Source organism: Pelecanus crispus, chromosome 5 (assembly GCF_030463565.1).
Source record: "Pelecanus crispus isolate bPelCri1 chromosome 5, bPelCri1.pri, whole genome shotgun sequence".
Lineage (NCBI taxonomy): Eukaryota > Metazoa > Chordata > Aves > Pelecaniformes > Pelecanidae > Pelecanus > Pelecanus crispus.
Genome location: NC_134647.1, coordinates 13613706 through 13633704, shown reverse-complemented (window position 1 = coordinate 13633704; position 19999 = coordinate 13613706). Strand labels below are relative to the sequence as shown.

At 42.6% G+C, this 19999-nt stretch overlaps 1 protein-coding gene across 3 annotated transcripts in view; it reads right to left on the bottom strand.

Moving 5' to 3' along the window:
* SEMA5B (semaphorin 5B) overlaps nucleotides 1–19999 on the bottom strand; it is a 138802-nt gene that overhangs the window by 42593 nt on the left and 76210 nt on the right. For all 3 annotated transcript variants that reach the window (XM_075710035.1, XM_075710037.1, XM_075710036.1), the window contains exons 8-10: nucleotides 17173–17308; nucleotides 11644–11851; nucleotides 9252–9459 (exon numbers count right to left, since the gene is read on the bottom strand). In XM_075710035.1, coding sequence (XP_075566150.1) covers nucleotides 9252–9459; nucleotides 11644–11851; nucleotides 17173–17308 — 552 coding nt within the window. The remainder of the gene's footprint in view (nucleotides 1–9251; nucleotides 9460–11643; nucleotides 11852–17172; nucleotides 17309–19999) is intronic.

Here is a 19999-nt window from a genome sequence, read left to right as displayed (position 1 = left end):
CCTTAAAAATTCAAACTGCAGAGATGAGTTAGTGATCTGTACAAATCCATTATCTTTCCCCACTGAGAAGAGAAGCCAAGTGGAACTGAGCTGCTTTAGTCAGATGCTGGTCAAGTAGCAGCTTCATTTCTCAGCTGGTGAATACAACATATTCCATGCCAGATGCTACTGCCCTTTCCTCAAGACGAGCAGCCACATACTTCATAAGCAATTAATCTGGCTATTTGTGGAGCAGGGCACTACTCGGGAAGAGCATGCTACAGCTCACAGGTACCACCACTGTGAGGGCTATAGTGATGTTAATCTGGACAGACAAGGTTTGGTATTTTGGCATTTGATATTGGACACGTTCAGCAGAGAAGCTGAAGCGTGCGTGTGTTGTGTGCGTGTGTAATTTAACACCTACACATGCTTACCATCAGTGATTGCTGCTCTGCACATGATTTGTTTTGAATGCATAAATTAAAGCCATGGTGTAAAACAACCTCTAAAACTGAAGTCCATTTATGAGCCAAACACATGTAACTTATCCGAAAGAACCAGTGCACAGACAGAGGATTTTCAGAGGCAGTTTCACCTCATTTTCCTTTCCACATCAGGGACCTTGGCTTGCTAGTTTCCACCTTGTGCCCTACCATTTTCAATATCACCTTAATCGATTGTGGTTTATAGATTATGGCTTCGCACAATCTACACAACAAACTATTCCATTTCTTATTTTCTGACATCCCATTCCATCATCTTTTAGCAACAATGACTTCTTTATTGGATAGGTGTTTATTTTTATTTTTAAAGCCGTGAAATAAAACAACATTGCATTTATTCAAATATGAAGATTAATGGCATCCTGAGGAAAATTCTGATTAAATCTGGATTTATGTCTACATCAGTAAAGCAGGTTATTAAAAAAAATGAATAAGTGTTCCTCCACAAACAGTATTAGAAACTCTTGTCACTGTGCCAAACAAAACTGACCTCTAATAAAAACAGAAGTACAGAGGGCCTCTGAGTACCAGTGATGGGATCAGTCATCCACAAGAAAACTCGGATACTATTAAAGTCCTAATGAAAGGAGTAGTCAGAAGGAATTCCTGAATGCAGGGCATGTTTGTCTGGATTGCGAAGCACAACTGTTTCCTAGCCTTGGCAGGCTTTTGAGCCTTAAGAAAACATGCCCCCCAGGGCTGCCATATGGAAAGAGGCAGAGGGAACTAGACATCCTTTTGGAAAGGCAGCTTGGACAAATCAGTGCACTCAAGTGTTATTCCCTGTCTCTGCCCTGTGTCAGTCATTGTCTGGAGGCGGCTGTCAGATTAAGATGTGCTCTGCTCCTGTGTTTCTGCTCTGTGGTCGCAGATCTGAGACTTCTGTGTGACCACAGCAAATTCCTGTAGTCTGGTGGTGTAGATGGATATGGGAAAAAGGGTGGTTTAGGCAAGAGCAAATCCACTGCAAGGGACACAGACAGGTGCTTTATGTAGCCTCTGCAAGATGATGATGATTTAAGAACACAAATTATGCTAAAATGGGAACTTAGGAAGGGAAAGAAAACCGCAAAGGCAGAAAACTTAGAATGAAATGTGAGTGATGATAAAGAAACCTGAAAACAGTCTACAGTTGTCACCCAGGCTGCACAAAGTAATCCATATTCAAGTAGCTCCTTTGTGAAAGTTGGATTTTGTTAAGCTCTGGGTAATTATTTTCTGCTCAACAAGATGTAGATTCAACTAGACAGAGCCTTTGTAGATTAATGTATGTTGGAAAAGGCAATTAAATATTAGACCACCTACTACACCCTGAGGATCTAACACATCTCTTGTCCAATGCTGGGCTGTTTTAACATTGCATAAGGGGCAAAATGGTCCTGCCAACATATTCTCCGTTGCTTTTTCCCATGTAGTTATAAAAATACCATCAAAAAATGTCCATTCCACTTTTTAACAAGAGACAACATCACTTAACTAAATGGATATTCTTGAAATCCAGCCCTCTGCAGACTGGAGTGTTCCCATAGGTGTATAGTACTTTGGTATTTTGACATGTAAAAGACACTAGACAGTATAATATTATGTTTTTCTACAACCCATACATCTTTTATGTACTTATATGTACTTAGAATTTAAACTTAAACCAACAATAACAAACTTGCTCTGGGTCCAGATACTTCCTCCTCCCCAATCAGGTAAAACAGCACATCTCCTAATAAAAAGTTAATGACACATCTGTAGTAATATATTCATTCAATATTAACATTGCACACATTTGTGTTTTACACTGCAAATGCTGCCTGGAAGCTTGAGACATGAAGCAAACCAGCCATGGCAGCAGTAAGGCTGTAGACTCTTTGCATCAGGAGCCATGTCACTAAATATGACCATTGCCTGGAATACAAATCTTATGGCATAATAGTAGCAAATTGCAAGAATTGACAGATGTGATGGATAGCTGCCCTGGGGCTTGCCAGTAGCTTTAGTTATTAATCTTGTTTGTATAACAATAGCGTCAGTGTCATCCTAATATTACATATTCCAAGAAAACTACCTGCTTTCCTGTCAGTCACCACTGTGTTGAAACTAATTTCACATAGCCCGGCTAGCAGGCATCAGCTGGTAATGACTTTTAAACATCATTGATCTGAGTTGGCCTAAAGCCAGCCTGCTAGAGGTAAAAGAATCCATACACTAAAATGTTCCCCATCTTGTGGGCTGTCTTGTTGGCAGTACGCTTTTAAAAAAAGAAGCAAATGAAAGCCCTCAGCATGTTCAACCCCCTTGCTTTTTCCTCACTCCTAGCAAATCCAAAGCCCCCCAAAACAAATTGGCAACCTAGTCATGGCAGTAAGGAGTCAAAAGCCAGCGAGCCCTGAAATTAGCTGATTTTGTTTGGCTATTTCTGAAGTGACCTTCATCTGTTTCAGCAGTTGTATAACCCCAGACTCTTGCTACTGCTAAATTCCCCTTCTGCCACAGTAGCATTCACTCAGGGTCATTTACATAGTTTAGAGCTAAAAGTGGGAGCCTAAAAGTGTACAGGCAGCTTAAAATGAAAGTAAAGGATGTCATCTAGTTAAAGATGTCCCTGCTTACTGCAGGGGCGTTGGGCTACATGATCTCTACTGGTCCCTTCCAACCCAAAGCATTCTATGATTCTATTCTAGTCTATGATTGGTTTGAGCATTTAATAGAAATTGGAAAAACTGTCATAATTCACCTGGTTCGGAGCAGGGCCCCTTTCCACCCTTTCATCCTGTGTCCTCTCTTTTTCAGTGACGCAAACACCAGCAATCTCAGCACAGGCTTATTTCTCAAACTAAGCCTCTTGCTGGTTTCCCTACTGGCCCCACATTGCATTTGTTTCCTCCCTGTTATTTGTGATTCCTTCATACTTAAATGCCATCTACAAAGTATGCTATTTTCTTTCTTCCATGCCATTAAAGATAATGTCAAATAAGATGAAACTGAAAACCAATCTCTCTGGCATCTTACTGGAAACATGCCCCTGCTCACTACATTGCCGCTTACCCTTGTCTTCTTTTTTTCCAGTTTCAGACATACATGGCCACATCCCTTTCCCAGACCATTCGAATGAAGCTCTTCAACAGCTATCCTGAAATCCAGGTTTCTTAGACCCGTACCATCCCCTCAAATCTTAAAGGTCCATATCCTGCAAATAGTATGGATGCGCTTAACTTTACCTATATAAGCAGCTACATTAAAGAAAATGGGAGTAATTGCCTGCTACAGCAGATGCAAATGTGTTTTCAGGATAGAGAAAATGGTATAATTTTGTACTTCTATTTAAAGAACACAGATCCATTTCATCTACCAAACTTCATTCTTTCCAAGAGCTTTAGTGATCATGGTTCTGTTTGATGTCTTCATTCTCTGTCAGTGGGAGTCTCGCTATTTACTTAAATGTAACCAGAATGCCAAACCAGATGTTTAGTGATTTATTCTGATGTATTATTGGATACTGTGGATGACAAAAGATTGGGCTGAGCACTCTCCTTTCTGCCTGTGAAGTCTTCCAAAGCTTTTCAGCATTATTAGTGGTACAATAATTAGCTAATTCCCTTAATTTTGGAGAGGCCATAACAGCCAAAGCAGATGGAAATTGATGATTAAACTTTATCACAACATTTTTGTAGGCTGTTACCTTTCCTTTTGCCTCTATTTTTAAAAGGATGTTTAATGCTCTGGATATTTTTTAAAACTCTCAGGGAGAAGACTTTCAAAACAAAATCTGGGCCAGATTTTCAACAGCCTCAGCTCAGGAGAAGGGGCTGGATTTTCAAGGTCTTTGATCTGGCTGTCAACATTGCCTCAGCAATCTGCTGGATGCTGGGCTCCACCAAACAAGTCTCACTTTGTTCCCTCCCCACCTCTTTTACCATTTTCTCTCCCGCGTTTTCTACCCAACAGTAGTTCCTTGTTTGTCCTTCGAGGAACTATCGTCATTCTGATGAAGAGGTCAGAGGATTTCCAGCCCATAGTCAATTCACTATTTCCCCCAAACCAGGAAATCTTTAGATCTCTTCCCAGACTGTATTATTCCTCCAATTAAGTTTCCCAACAGTTTCACTCCTGAAATCTGGTAATCTTGTAGTTCTGGTTTTGCAATCCTAAATTCAAGTGCTTCATTCCTTTGTTACAGAGGATCTTGCACCACATAAGGAGTAAAAAAAGAAGAAAATAACAATAACCACCAAAGCAATCTTCCATGCAGTATCTCAATCCCCTAAAAGCATAGTGTGGACACGGTACAGGGACTGTGCTTGGAGGTCCAGTTTTGCACTTTGGAGAGAGAAAGAGGGCAGAAAACCCTCTGCTTCTTTACTGCTGATCCTTTTCTTCCAAAAACTCCCTGTAGCCATTTCAGGAGTTACTCACCTATATGTACTTAGTTGTCTGATCACTGGCCCAGAGCTATTTAGAGGTGAATTGTGTTTCTCAAACAGATCTCAAGTCAGCAAATAAGAGTACTTGTCAGCTGAGTAATTTCTGCTAGCTTTGCATTAAGCACCATGGCCGGAGGGGATGTATGGCAGAATTTAGGCCAAGTAGGAGGGCAAAAGCTCAGCATCGCTCAACAGCAAACTCCCTGCAACCATGTCAAAAAAGCAGCCAGAGTTCAAATGAGAGCGCGTCATATCTGCACACAAGAGGATCCGGCTCTCCCCATAGCCTTGGAAGCAGGAGTATCTCCACTAGCATGAGGTTGACCTGAGGTGGCACTCACACAACCCGATGGGATACCCACATGTGAGCACAGCACAGCAGGGAGAGGACAGGCAAGCCAAACTATTGTCAGAACCACACTGTACCTCCCAAAATTGCAACCTGCATCATGTAAACCACAAATTTTATGCAGAAAACTTGAGGGAGGAAGAGGAAAGAATTAAGATCAACATAAAGTGCATTAAAATAAACTGCTCAGGACAGGGAGAGCAGAAAATGTGGGTATTCAAGAGACCCTCTGGTCTCATTCCCAAACACATTTTCTTTTCCTCATTTGAATGTGTAATCGAAAAAAGGCTACAAAATCACTCCAAGACCCACCTCAGGGTTTCTGTCTGCTTAGAGGCCCACAGTCCTGATGCTGCAAAGGGGCGATACAAAGAGATCACAAAGTGTTCCCTACAACCTCCAGCTTCATTTTCCTACCTGTTTGATTGCAATTCCTAAAATGAATAATGTCACCCCACCCTTTGAAAAAATTACTAAACTACCCCTACAGATAGGCCCCGCCTGAAAATAATGGTCCAGATCTGAAGTCCTCACGTCTCTAAAATTCAGATTAGGGATTTTGTTCAGACACATTCTAGGGATATGGTGGTGTCAGTGATAAAGCTGCAATGCTGGCTCTCCAAATATCCCTCCCCAAAGCTTGGGGGCAACTTGAGGTAAAAATCCAAGCTCATTTGAAAATTGCAGGGAGGTTACAAAGATTTCAAAGCCATGCAAAATCCAGCGGCAAGCACAGCCAAGCTACCACCCAGCAAAGCAGCCTTCAAAACATGCTGCATGTTCAAAGGGCTTGTAGGTTTTGCTCGTGTTGGATGTCTTCCTAACAGTCTCTAGCGAGAGTAGGGAACGGCAGCATGGAAGCACGACAGGAAAACGCACGCACAAGGCAAGGTCCCTGCAGCCAAGTCCAGCCTGTAAATTTGGGCAGCTGACATTATAGATGTCTTCCCATTGCCCCGTTGCTAAGACTGGCTGTTCTGAAAAGACAGATTGAGACAGGTCAGTGGGCACACACAAAACACTTCTCAGACACCCAGAAATATATTGGGTCAATGAACTACATCAAGACATGGGGCTGAGTTACTGGTCACCATTCAAGGGATTAAATTGGTGCTGTGTCAATAAACAAACAGTAAAGGAGATGGCAGAAATCCTTTTCCCTTTCCATCTCTTCCCTTCGCTGCTGCTTTTTCCTCTGTCCCATTTCCAAGCCTCAGTACCAAGCCCCACGGTTTTAAAGCAACAGAGCAGCAAGGATCCCTGGAGGGGATCAATGCTACGATCAATTTTCTCTCGATACATGATCGCCCATTCCAGGGAGAAGGGAGAAGGCAGGGTGAAGGCAAGACCTCTAAGTCAGCAATTGAGAACCCTCATCAGCCCCCAGGGTGTAAAAGGCTGCAAAGTTTCCTGATAACATGAGGCACAGCCAAAGAAAACAAACAGTGTTGTGGTATTCCTGCCTGGGAGGCACAAATTCTCCATCACCTCCAAGCTTCCAGAGCCCCCATCAAAACGATTAGATTATAAAAACTGCTGAAACCAGAGCTTTTCAGGGAGGCCAGTCAAGAAGTCACAGCACGACAAAAAAGTAAGCGGGGGGTGTTGTAGGGGCGGGAGCCCTTCTTCCAGTGGTGGCTGTATATTGGCATGTATTAAACATAGACACAACAATAAGCAATAAATCACAGCCCAGGAAAAGTGCCAGGTGGAATGCACTGGAGGAAATTAAAACATCCTTCTCGATACAGTTCAGTGTTGAAAGAAATACAAAGGAGGCCAAGTTGACTTATCACCTACATAGTCAGGATACTAAGGGGAAAAAGGGTTCCAACATTTGCAGCTGAAAAATTTGCAGTTGAATAATTTCCTACTAAAAAAAGCTTAGCTTAAAAATTAATAATATCACAAATACGCTTTTAAACAGATAAATAAATAATTGCCTTCCTTGGCTTTCCTAAATTTTCTTTTTTTTCCCTCCTTCTTTCCAATGCACAGTCCCTCCACAAGACTCAGCCATGGGGCAAAGGATCCATTACAACGTACACAAGTACACTACCTGGCCAGCACCCGAATTCAGCAAATTCTGACCTCCCACATAGCCAAACATATGCACCCACCACACTGTCAGGAGACCCTATCCTGTGTACTTTGGTATAACCCAGCAGCTAGCTTAAATTGCCTAAAAGTAGCATGAAACTAGTCAGTGGAGGAAAAGTTTGAGTCTCCATCCCCCAAAGAGCTGGACTGCTTCCTTATTTCATTGAAAAATGCCTCCAGAAAGTTTGTTTTAGAAAGAACAAGCTTCCCAGTAATTTCAGCCAGGACTCGGTGCCTTACAATGCATAAAACTGAGGCTGCCTGTGGCCAGCAGCATGCAAGGGAACCTCTTCCGAGCCAGGTTTCTGTTTTGCTGGGATAAGGTTACACAAGCAGGGGACTGCGCTGCAGCCCTCGGGTCCTGAATAGATGCTGCTCCTGTGAGGTACCCCCACCCATCTGTCCTCCGGCCACTGCTGCTTTTTCCCTGCTTGTCCCTTTTTTAGGCAGTTGAGCAAACCCCCACCATTTGAGTTTTAATGGAAGTGTCATGCAAAGTACTTACACAGGCTGAAACTGGGACACAATCTATATATTGCCAGAAAGCTGAACTCAAGATTAGGAAAGAAAGAAAAGGAAGAACTCATTTCTCTTGAAACTGGATCATATATAGGTATACACACATAAATATTCTCAAACTGAAACTCTCCAGGATAGCCTGAAGAGGACAGCTGTTATGTTCTACTTTTTTAAATCTCTGCTTTAAGGGCTGAGGACAGGATGGCATTTTCCAGCTGTGGTTCTCTTACTAAACACTTCTGTGTCAGCCTGTCTGTATAAGCAACTAAACCTTTACATACTAAACACTTCCATGTCAAACTTACAGTAATGACCAAGTTATATTTTCTGAAAGGGATAATTAAGAGGTTCAGCAAAAATAGAAAGAGCTGGCATTTTTGTATTTAGAGACATGAATTTAGTACACGCTGATAGATAAACTCTACTTGTTGAAAATAAGATGATGGTGACATTTTCTATATCAGCTTTTTTTGGCAAGAGAATAGGGACATCTTGCAGTAGGCCATGAAAGAGGGAATCCATTTAGATGTTGCTAGCAGATTCCTTCCTCTTGTCTAGCACAGAGGACATCAGTTTCAGACAAAATTCTTGTCCAGAAAAGCAATGCAAAAGCCAGAGAAGAGAAGGAAGAATGTTTTTAAGAGATGTAAGCAAGCAATTACCTGCAGCAGACCCCACTACACAATCAGGGAGATTATTTGAGCATGTCTCAATCAGTTGGTATCAAACTCTTTCACCTGCTTAATTGGGGGGATACCATTTGGATGCAAAAATCTTCTATACACCTTTCTGGTTGGAAAACTGTTCTGGAGCCAGGGCTGACAATTAAAAAAGTCTTTTTCCTACTCCTTTTAAAAGGTACAATCAAGGCACAGGGTCTATCCAGGTGTAAGAGGTGTCACACATAGCTGAGATGAGCTATTGGGTTCCAAAAGCAGTAACAGGTTGCCATGCAGCCCAGCCCTGCCTCATCAGATGTTTGAGAGGTGACCACTCAGATAAGCCAGGATAGGCTGGCTGCAACCCAAATTCAGAAACCTGCAGCCATACTGCCAATAAGAACCACCAGCAAGACACATGGAGTTAATCAAAGCAACACTGAAATGTCAAGTTAAAAAAAAAAAAGAAGTAAATATTGCAAGTCCTTCCATGGTAAACACACAATTCATTTCTGATGACGATTAATTAATATTTACAAAAAAAATATTGCTCATTCTCATTGCTCCTGTCATGAACGTATCTATCAGGAAATGCACTTCCAACAGTATCTTCTGTCCTGTAGTGATGAAAAAAAGCATTCTAAACCAAATCAGACTGGAATATGTTTCCCTGGTGCTTTTCTTTTTAGGCTGAAGTGGAATATATCAGAGCTGTAAATTTGCTTACCCTTCTGTTCTGTACATGGAGCATCTCTCTAGAGGAATTTTTAGCACTCCGTTATTTAAGCCCACAAAGAGCGACCTGTCGCTGTGCAGGATTTGGAGACTCCTGATTGCTTCCCGTTGTCCATCAGGGAGGATCTGCATTTCCTCTAAATAACAGCTCCTCAGGCTCCTGTTAGTGGTAGAAAGGGCCTTCAAGATGGTGCCATACTCTAATGGAACAAGAAACAAGGCACATATAAATCTTGGAGGCAGTGACTTCATTTCATACCTGCCTAAAGAGTGAAATATTAATGTCATCTTTACACAGCTGCTTTAAACCTAGTTCTGGGTCACCTGCTGCCCATGGTAGAGAGAGCTCCAGCTGCATGGTTACAATCCTCAGCAGTTCTCAGACATTACAGAAATGATCTGTGAATGCATTTCAGTGGGAAAACAGAAGGATGTGAACCATCTGGAGAGGGAGTACCTGGAAAAATTTCCCACTTGGAGCGCTGAGGCAGAAAAGAGCCTGGTCCCATTACCAGTGAGTTATACAGCAAGGTGACCTGCGATAGCAGGGATCATTTCTGGTGCCTCAAGTCTATATTTCTTTTGGTTTATGGAGCAGATCAGTGTGATTTGATGCCATGACAAATGACAATAGATGCAGAGGGCCTGCTGGAAATCTCAGAGGCCTCCGTCATGACTGCATGGGTCACGGATCTAATTGATCCTCTTCCGGGAAGAAGCCATCCTGCCAGCTTGACAAGGCGACGTTATGGCATGAGCAGTGCATACACAGGAACATGCATGTTTGTGCTCACAATGCTCTTACCTAAACAATTTAAAGATCTGATAAACTGTGGGAGATTTATGCTGTGGGAAAGGGGGAAACCACACCATTTTTCATTGAAACCCCAAAGAGGTCTGTCAGCCCCGATTGTTCCTGAAGCTTAATCCTTCTGTCCTGATAACTTCTGTATTGGTGTCAAAGCTCAGCAATTTACAGTGGTGGGGTTGGCTGCCATGCAAAGGTTCTCTTTCACTTAGGAGGGCCTTAAGCGTGGAACAAGACTAAGGCCCAAGTGTGGGCTCGGTTTGTCTCAGGACTGGGTTTGTGTTCAGGACTGCTTCTGGGCAGGGCTGTCTCCACTGAAGCATTTGACTGGTTTAAATGTTTTAGGTCCAGCAGAGCTTACTCTTCAGTCACCACTAACCATGGCCACAATGCAAATACGAATAAAGAGGCAAGGTTATGCCTGTGGACCTTTCTACACAAATGATATGAAGCAGAAAGTATCTCAGCTTGCTCTCAGGCTTTGTAGCTGGGAATCCTCACTTAAAAATATCAAGATATCAAAATGGCAGAACCATGTTGTATCTCCATTTAAGTACAATCTTCTCAACATAATCAATGTCCATGGTGGCTCCCACAGTGCGAATGTTACTAGAATCCATCCAAGATGGTCACTTTTGAAGTAAGTGGTGGTAAAAGTTAGATATATTATGACACAGTCCTGGAAGGTGGTAACATGAGAATGAGGCAATGACTCTGCATTCAGATGTGAGATTAAACTAACACTTACAGAGGCAATCCATCTTATTCTAAAGTCAAAGCTCCTGCAATAGAGGATAACAACATTATACCCATGAGGCTGGCCACATACTCTGATTAATCAAACTATTTAATTTAACCTCTATCATTAGTATGAATATGGGCTAAGAGAACCATTTATAACACTTTGTCCTTCTTCAGCATCTTTCATTTATGCAAGATATCTGTGCTTTTCAGAAGAGGCAGTGTGTCCTGCTAATTAGAGGAGGGCAGTAGAAATCAAGAGACTAAATCATATCCTTAATTCTACCACTGGCTCGCTATGCTACCACAAAAAGGCACTTGCCTCAGCTTCCCCATCTACATTACATATCAGTGCATGCCCATTCCCAAAAGCACTGGGAGTCATACACCAGTAGGCACACAGAATTGCAAAGAAAGAAATAATTAAAAACTTGTGCAAGCCTGGAGGTTAAGTATTGTTATTGCTTATGTAGAGATGAGTATGTCATAGCACAGAGAGGCAACTTACGTGCACAAAACCACAGAGCATTTCAGCGACCTTTGCTCTTCCCCACTGTTATGTATTAGTCTGATTAGTTGAAACATGTTTTTAGAAAAGGGAGAAAAATGTTATTGTTGTTTTTAAACACAATGTAGATTTATGGTCTGCTCACTTGGGACTCTGCCTCAAGTCCTCCATCCTGCTTTTAATTTACTCAGGCAAACTAATTTCCATGCAGTTTTGTGCCAAAATGATATTGAATGACAACTGTGTAATGATGTCATGACGGGGCTACTAGGGCTGCTAAGCCTATGAGCAAGTGGAGGGAACTTTCTTAAGTCCTGATGCTCTTACCTGTCCCAATATACATCACGTGGTAGAGAGTATCCTTCCCCTGAACAATATCAACCACCAGTTTGGAAAATCGAATGCTGTCCTGAGTCACATACGGATCTACAGTCACCGGCTGCACGACATCGTTCATCAGGAACAAGCGCTGCGCATCCTGCAGGACTCTCTCCGTCAGGTTCTCGTTAGGGCTGTCATCACTCAACGTCCCACACTAGACATGGAAGATTGAACTTCAGCACCTGCATTTTCTCCCCACTCCAGCACCCCAAGACCAAATCCTGAAATTCTTCTGGAAACCCATATCCTGTTGATTTCCTGTAGAGGTGAGCCTGTGTAGGGGTCACAGGATCAGGGCCTTAGCCTGATCTTAGGTCCTTAGCCTAGCCTTGGCCTGTAGCCCACTCTTTGTAAATGTTTCTCCCAGCCGGTCCACTGACCAGTGATGTGGTGTTTCACTCCCTTGTGATACCCTGGAGCTAGCGCACCAGAAGGGCAAAAGGCATTAACAAACTGAGGAGGAAAGAATTAAAGCTAGCTGTTGAAAGATGTAAAGCTAGCCGTGGAAAGAAAGTTTTTGTGGTAATCTTTCAAGCATTTCAAATCATCTTCAGACTCTACCTGGCATCTCGTCTGTACAATGCACAAAAACTGGAGGTTAAAAAACCTGAAAAATGGGTTGGTTTTGCATCAAAGAACTCAACTCACCACACTGCTTTTCTCTTATGTGTTCCCTTTTGAACAGACCCCTCCGGCTTCATCTTAAGCAAGGCAGATTAGCCACCAGCTCCCCCCTCCCCACACACAGCTCTTCTGTCCTCATAGCAAATGGCAGGTCAACTGGTGTCCATCCATTCTCCAGCACCAAGGGGTGCACTGAGATAGAACTCAATGCCCTTGTCCATCCAGAATAGGGGGGATGAAGAGAGCTCATCTTCTGTCTTTTAAACACCAGCGTAAGTCCTACCAGATGGATAAAGTATTGTAAGGCCTGAGTTTCTATCTCACACTGATCTCTAGAATCCAGCATTTTCAAAAGCCAGTGCAAGATTATACTCTCCATGCAGTTTTGTGGTTCATGTTGGTAGCCAGGGCTGGATCTTCACTCTTCCCCATAATGCCATGCATAGTGCGCAGAAGATTTAATACTCCAAAAGATAGCTGGGTGACTGGTTATTTATCCTACCCATGGCCATGGGAGTCAGTGGTACAACTAGAATTCCTGCCAACTCTCATATTCAGTCCATGGACAACTTTGCTTCTTACTAATCATAGAATCATAGAATAGTTCAGGTTGGAAGTGTCCTGGTTTCAGCTGGAATAGAGTTAATTTTCTTCCTAGTAGCAGGCATAGTGATGTGGTTTGGATTTAGTAGGAGAAGAATGTTGATAACACACTGATGCTTTAGTTGTTGCTAAGTACTGCTTATGCTAGTCAAGGACTTTTCAACTTCCCATGCTCTGCCCGGTGCACAAGAAACTGGGAGGGCGCACAGCCAGAATAGTTGACCCAAACTGACCAAAGGGCTATTCCATACCATATGACATCATGCTCAGTATATAAACTGGGAGGAGCTGGCTGGGGAGCTGCGTTCACTGCTTGGGAAACTGTCTGGGTATCGGTCGGCGGATGGTGAGCAATTGCATTGTGCATCACTTGCTTTGTATATTATTATTATTATTATTATTATTATATTGTTATTATTATCATTACTATCTTACTTTATTTCAACTATTAAACTGTTCTTATTTCAACCCAGGAGTGTTTCTCACTCTTACTCCTCCGATTCTCTCTCCCATCCCATCGGGGTAGGGGGAGTGAGCGAGCAGCTACATGGTGCTTAGTGCTGGCTGGGGCTAAACCATGACAGAAAGGGACCTTTAGAGACCATCTAGCCCAACCCCCTGCAATGAGCAGGGACATCTTCAACTAGATCAGGTTGCTCAGAGCCCCATCCAACCTGACCTTGAATGTTTCCAGGGATAGGGCATCTACCACCTCCCTGGGCAACCTGTGCCAGTGTTTCACCACACTCATCATAAAAAATTTCTTCCTTATATCCAGTCTAAATCTACCATCTTTTAGTTTAAAAACATTAGCCCTTGTCCTGTCACAACAGGCCCTACTAAAAAGTCTGTCCCCATCTTTCCTATAGGCTCCCTTTAAGTACTGAAAGGCTGCAATAAGGTCTCCCTGCAGCCTTCTCTTCTCCAGGCTGAACAACCCCAACTCTCTCAGTCTTTCTCCACAGGAGAGGTGCTCCAGCCCTCGGATCATTTTTGTGGCCCTCCTCTGAACCCGCTTCAACAGTTCCATGTCTTTCCTCTGCTGAGGACTCCAGAGCTGGACGCAATACTTCAGGTGAGGTCTCCCCAGAGCAGAGTAGAGGTGTAGAATCACCTCCCTCGACCTGCTGGCCATGCTTCTTTTGATGCAGCCAGGACACTGTTGGCTTTCTGGGCTGCAAGCACTCATTGTTGGCTCATGTCCAGCTTTTCATCCCCCAGTACCCCCAAGTCCTTCTCTGCAGGGCTGCTCTCAATTCCTTCATCTCCCAGCCTGTGCTGACACCAGGGGTTGGCCCGACCCAGGTGCAGGACCTTGCACTTGGCCTTGTTGAACCTCATGAGGTTCGCATGGACCTACTTCTAGAGCCTGTCCAGGTCCCTCTGGATGGCATCCTGTCTCTCCAGCGTGTCAACCTCACCACTCAGCTTGGTGTCATCTGCAAACTTGCTGATGGCGTACTCAATACCACTGTCTTTGTCATTGGTGAAGACATTAAACAGCACTGGTCCCAATACAGACCCCTGACAGACACCCCTTGTCACTGATCTCCATCTGGACATTGAGCTGTTGACCACTACCCCCTGGATGTGACCATCCAAGCAATTCCTCATCCACCGAACAGTCCATCCATCAAATCCATATCTCTCCAATTTAGAGAGAAGGATGTTGTGGGGGACTGTGTCAATGCCCTTGCAGAAGTCCAGACAGATGACATCACTAAGTGATGCTCACACCTGAGTAATTTCACTAGAAAAAACCCACAAATTTATTTTCCTTCATTTTGGGTGCAGGTGTTCAGGCTTTCCTTGGAAGAGAAGTTAGTACACTGTGAATTAGGATGTCAATTTACAGCACTCCAGGTACAGTGTGCAAATTTCCCATGTGCATACTCTCAATATGCATCAAAGCAAGTCTTTGCAGTGTGGCTGCCTTTCCAAGGTGCACATGCAGACCTTCTCTTACAATGTGCTAAAATAAGCTGACATGAATTCAGCTCACATTTACACAATGAATACAGATCCTAACAGCTGGTGTACTAAGCCCTACAATATTTTGAAGCTTATGTGAACTAGATGAACAGGGTGACACTAATTCCCACCACCTATGAACATGGCCACTTTTTTATCAACTTCAGCATCTTCCTGAGTAGCCAGACTAAGGAAACATCAGAGGTTTTTCAATGTGTCCTCAAGTGGGTTTTAATGTTTTTTCTATTGCAGTGGTCTTTTTAATTTCAGGACTGCCTCATCCCAAGTTCTAAAGAGTTTTTAGATCTCTCTCTTCTGCTGTGTTTACACTACTGCTGTGTTTTCTACTCCTGGTTTACACTACTGTCTTGCTTTGGATGCTTTTCTCCCCAGTCACTTTCCTTTCCAGAGCATCATTGAAGAAGGAGTCCCAGTGGCAGGAATGTCACTGTTGGTTTTGTTTTCTGTTCTTATCAAGTCACCAATAATCCTTTTGGTGTATTGGCAGCCCGTGTGCTGACACAACATCCCTCTGGTTTGGTTTTATTTTGTTTTGTTCTAATTTCCTGATTATCTGCACTGCCCTGATCCTCTATATCCTTCTGTATTTCTCTTTCCTCTCTGCAAGAAAAAAAAAAAAAAATCTGGCATCCTTCCCTCATCTTCCTTTGTGAACACTGAGGCAAAAAAATTAATTTAATTTTTTTGCAATATCTGCCTCTTCTGTCGCTAAATTACCCTTGTCGTCTCCTAAAGGCCCTTCACTGACCTCTTGTTCCTCCTGTACTTGAAAAACATCTTAATCTCTTCTTTCAATCTTCCTTTTGTCTGCCACATACCTCCTTTTCCTTTCCTTATTTTCCTCTGACTCTTTTCTTTCATCTTGCTGCTGCAATCTTTGCACTCCACATTTTATCTGATACTTTTCACTACATGGAAATGCTTTCCAAAGTCCTTTTCTATTCCTCCTGGGGTTAGCCCAGCAAGGGACAGAAAGTCCTTGATTCTCGGTTACCCTTAATATTCCCTTTAAACTCAAAAAAAAAAAAAAAAAAAAAAAAAAAGTCTGGCCATGTTTGGCATGGCTGGGCCTTCAGCAAAGCTTGTTTCTTGGTTTTGAGTGCACCAGGCTGAGGGGGTGACCAAGAGCCCAATCCTGTCCCACCTTGTGCAGGCAGAAGCCCTCACTCAGGTGTCATAAGGGAATTCAGGGAGAGAAATCAGGTTCCTCAGCAGGAACCCAAGCGCGTTGCCTGCAGTGTGGGCCTGCCTCCCATCTGCTCTTGCTGTGATTTCAGGCAACTGCAGAGTCCTTTTTGGAAGGTCCTTGACATCACCAGCTTGAAGGCAGATGGCATTTGCAGGCAGCCTCAGCACCTTTGCCATAATAAAGGAGAGCCAAAGTCACGCAATTGGGCTGAAAGGATTCACCACGGGGAAGCAAGGACAGGAAGACAAGTCCATCTTCCCTAGGATTCCCCAGGTTGGAAGGGACTGAGCTGCAAAATGGGCTCATGCTTCAGAAGACTCAGGTTTGCTGGGGCTGTCACACACTCTGCACTGCACTGACCGAATCTGGGCATAAGGCGGCTGAAGTTGTTCTATAATTTTCAAATTGGCCTTAACTCATAATGCTGAAAAACTGCTCATTCATTTAAAAAAAGAGGTTTTAAGATGAGAAGGAACCACTGTGACCATCCTCATGTGTTCTCTTCCACCAGTTACTGCTGCAATGTGTCCATAACTTCTGGCTGAGCTACCGTGTCTTGGAAAGACATCCATCTTGCACTGAAACACTGGTAGCCTTAGGGGCCCTATCAAGTGATGGAAAATTCATCACATCCTTACACAGTCACAGTGGTTAATTACCTTTCTTGTTTAAAAATATAGGTTGTCTCCATTCTAGTTTGACTTTGCCCAGCTTCAGCTTTCAATCCTTCCCAGTTTCGGTGGGGACATGTCTCTATGTCCCCTTGTGAGAATCACATTCTTGGAGTTCATGTGTCAGTGATGAGCGTAATAGATTTAAATTATTCATTATTATAAGAAATCTGAACATTCTTATTATCGTAAAACCATTCAATTTTTAACACAAATCCTGTGGTCTCAATAACATGTGGCAAGGAGTTCCACAGACTAAAACAGTCATAAATGTGAAGAAATACAATTTATCTGCACAGTGGGTCTACCCGGGAAAATGAGCCCCACACAGATCAGCCCCACTGGAGTGACAGAACATAAAAGGGACTGGAGTAAACTGAAGAGCAGCAGCAGTACCTGGAAATTAGGGATGGGGTTTAACGTTGGCAGCCAGGCTGATCTTGGGTTTTCTTGGTAACGGAAAGGGCCATTAAATGCCTGAGTAATGGCACTCAGATTGAAGGCACACACTGCTGAGGCAGCTATGCTGTTTCTGGAAAAGGGGAGAAAAAAATCAATTTAATCATTAGAGCATTGACATTTTCATCATAACAGACATCAAACTCCACTCAAATAAAATACATGTAAATTGCTAGGTAGATGTACAGTGATACCAATCTCACAGGGAGTAAAAATAAATAAATAAATTGTAAAATGCAGATGGTTTACATGACAATTTTGAGAATTAATTTTAAGCTTGGTTTTAAAATGCCTGTGATTTAAGGGCCATGGAAGCAGTTCTGACAAGAAAGGTGAATACAGTTTAATTTGCATGGATTATTTGTGTCTGGTTTTATTTTTATTTTTTTAACAACTCATCTATCTTTATTGATTACAAACAACCTAATTTTTAATCTCTTCATGTTTTTCAAGGTGAAATTCTGTTTCTACAGGCTCCTGAAATCTTCAGCTGTAAAATATATCCCCTAATATTTTTTATATATATAAAAAAATAAAAATAAAATACACACATGCATGCACACGCATGCAGGGGAAGGGGAAGGGTGACAGTGCAAACCAGGCTGGTTGTTACAGCAGCTCAGCACGCAAAAAGGTCTTGATAACATGTGAAAGTCCCTGTTTTCGATGATCACAGTTCACTTCTTTGTGTTCCCAGCTGGGAATAGCATCTGTCTCGGGCAGGCTGTTCACCACGCATGCACCAGCCAGGGGAGGCATGGCTAGGGAAATGCCACTGTAGGAAGGACTCTTCGGAAGGGAATTAGAGAGATGTTCCACCGCCCAGCCAGACTCGCACACAGATCAGTTGGCCTTTGCTGTCCCATTTCAGTCGCGGAGGACCCATCTCTGCACGGTCCTGAGCAGGCTCAGCTCCTTTTGCCTCAAGAGGGTTGGAGGGCACCTCCCAGATGGTGAGGGCACCTCAGGGAAGCCAGCTCAAAGAGGGATGTTTGCTAAGTGCTAACCTGAAATTCAAACCTTCTCCCAGCTCCTCGTTTCCCCCCTGCTTTTTTTTTTTTTTAAAGGAAAAGAACAACATTTAGAGAAAAAGATATCAGAATAAAACTAAAAATAGGACTAGCATGAGAGACTGACTCGTCACGGTGCCTTTTAAATAACCCAAGCCCTTCTGTATGTATCTTTCTGCTAATTAAAGCAATTTGAATTCTCTGAAAAGAACACTTTTTTTTACTAAACCAGTAATTACACTCTCTTGCACAAAAAAAAGCCTTTCTCCACAATCCCAGGCTGGAAAGCAGAAGAACAGATTCTTTCACAGAATATTTCTTCCAAGCAATACAACATCAGGAAGAACCTCTTGCTTTGCCTTCCCATTCTGTGCTCACACCCCTGCCCCTTCCATTCCCAGAATGATGGAGTACCTCACTTTGAACATGTCAAAGCAACGGCGGGTGAACCTTTCTCCACTTTTGTCTGAACACTACTGACGCAGTGCATGCTCACAGACGGCAGCTCTTAAGACAAAGCTAATGATGGATGACAAGTAAATGCCTTGAGGCACATATAGGAAAAAAAGAGAATGAGGAAGAAAATGAAAAAGGAAAAGAAAGAATAAACCCCCGCAAGTCTAACAAAAACACTTTTTTTAAAAAAAAAGAAAGGATATTTTTAGGGCCCTGCTAAGGACTCCACAGTTTAGCCCTTTCCCTTTGCTAGAGAAGAGAAAGGAAAGAGGTTTTCCATGAATCTGTGGCCTGTTTTCCTTTCCATCTGTAGCCTGGCGTATTTCCCATCCCTCCCTATGGAAAGTTTGATCCCAGTCTCAAGCCAGTGACGTCAACTTGTGCAGCTGGCCTCTGTGTTGTTCTGGTGTCAAGTGCAACCTCCTTTATTCCCACCTCCTACTTCCTGTGATTAGCTAGGTGGTTAATGGGTTAAGTTCAAGGAGGTTTTAACATTGTCTCTATTACCTCCCAGAAAAATTTTAATAAAAACTGCTTAAATATTTCATCTGCAGTTTCCCCCAAAAGCTCTCTTTCCTACTGATTCAACTGGGTATAATATAACATGAACCAATAAATCTCTATGTGGCTGTTACCAGAACCACTAATACCCCTTTGTTATAAGATGACCCTAAATGCATTAAACATGATCCTTCCAAAATAAAAATACCTTTAAACAAAGAAATCATAGTTTTGTGGTGCATCGGTATTCTATTATAAAGAAACTCAGACTGGAGCATACATCAACCCTCTTTGGTATGCACAGCTCATGCAGCATGATATAAGTCCCAGTGGAAGTTAAAATAATAATTACCATTATTTCTCTAGTCGGATGACAAATTGGAACATTTTCTCTTTGAACTCTGAAAAGAACATCATGTTGTAGACCCAAAACGCTACTTGATCTAACTTCAGCTATTATCAATAACTCATTTCTTCAATTACACAAATGTTACATATTATATTGTCCTCTGAAGATACAAGAGAGAACATACACCTGCAACGTATGAAGAGTGACTTAAGTGTAACCCAGTGGAGACAGGTAACACTCATCATGTCTCATATTAAACCTGGGAGACAGAAACAGCAGACGAGAACTCTTCCAACCAGAGGTAGCCTATGTCTCCCCCCTTATATTCCAAAAACTATACCAAGTTGATAAATATAATACAGTTACTAATAATTTTCCCATTTCCAACTTCTGTTCTTGGCTGGATGAATGGACAAATGGATAAATAAAACATTACCACTATGAGCAT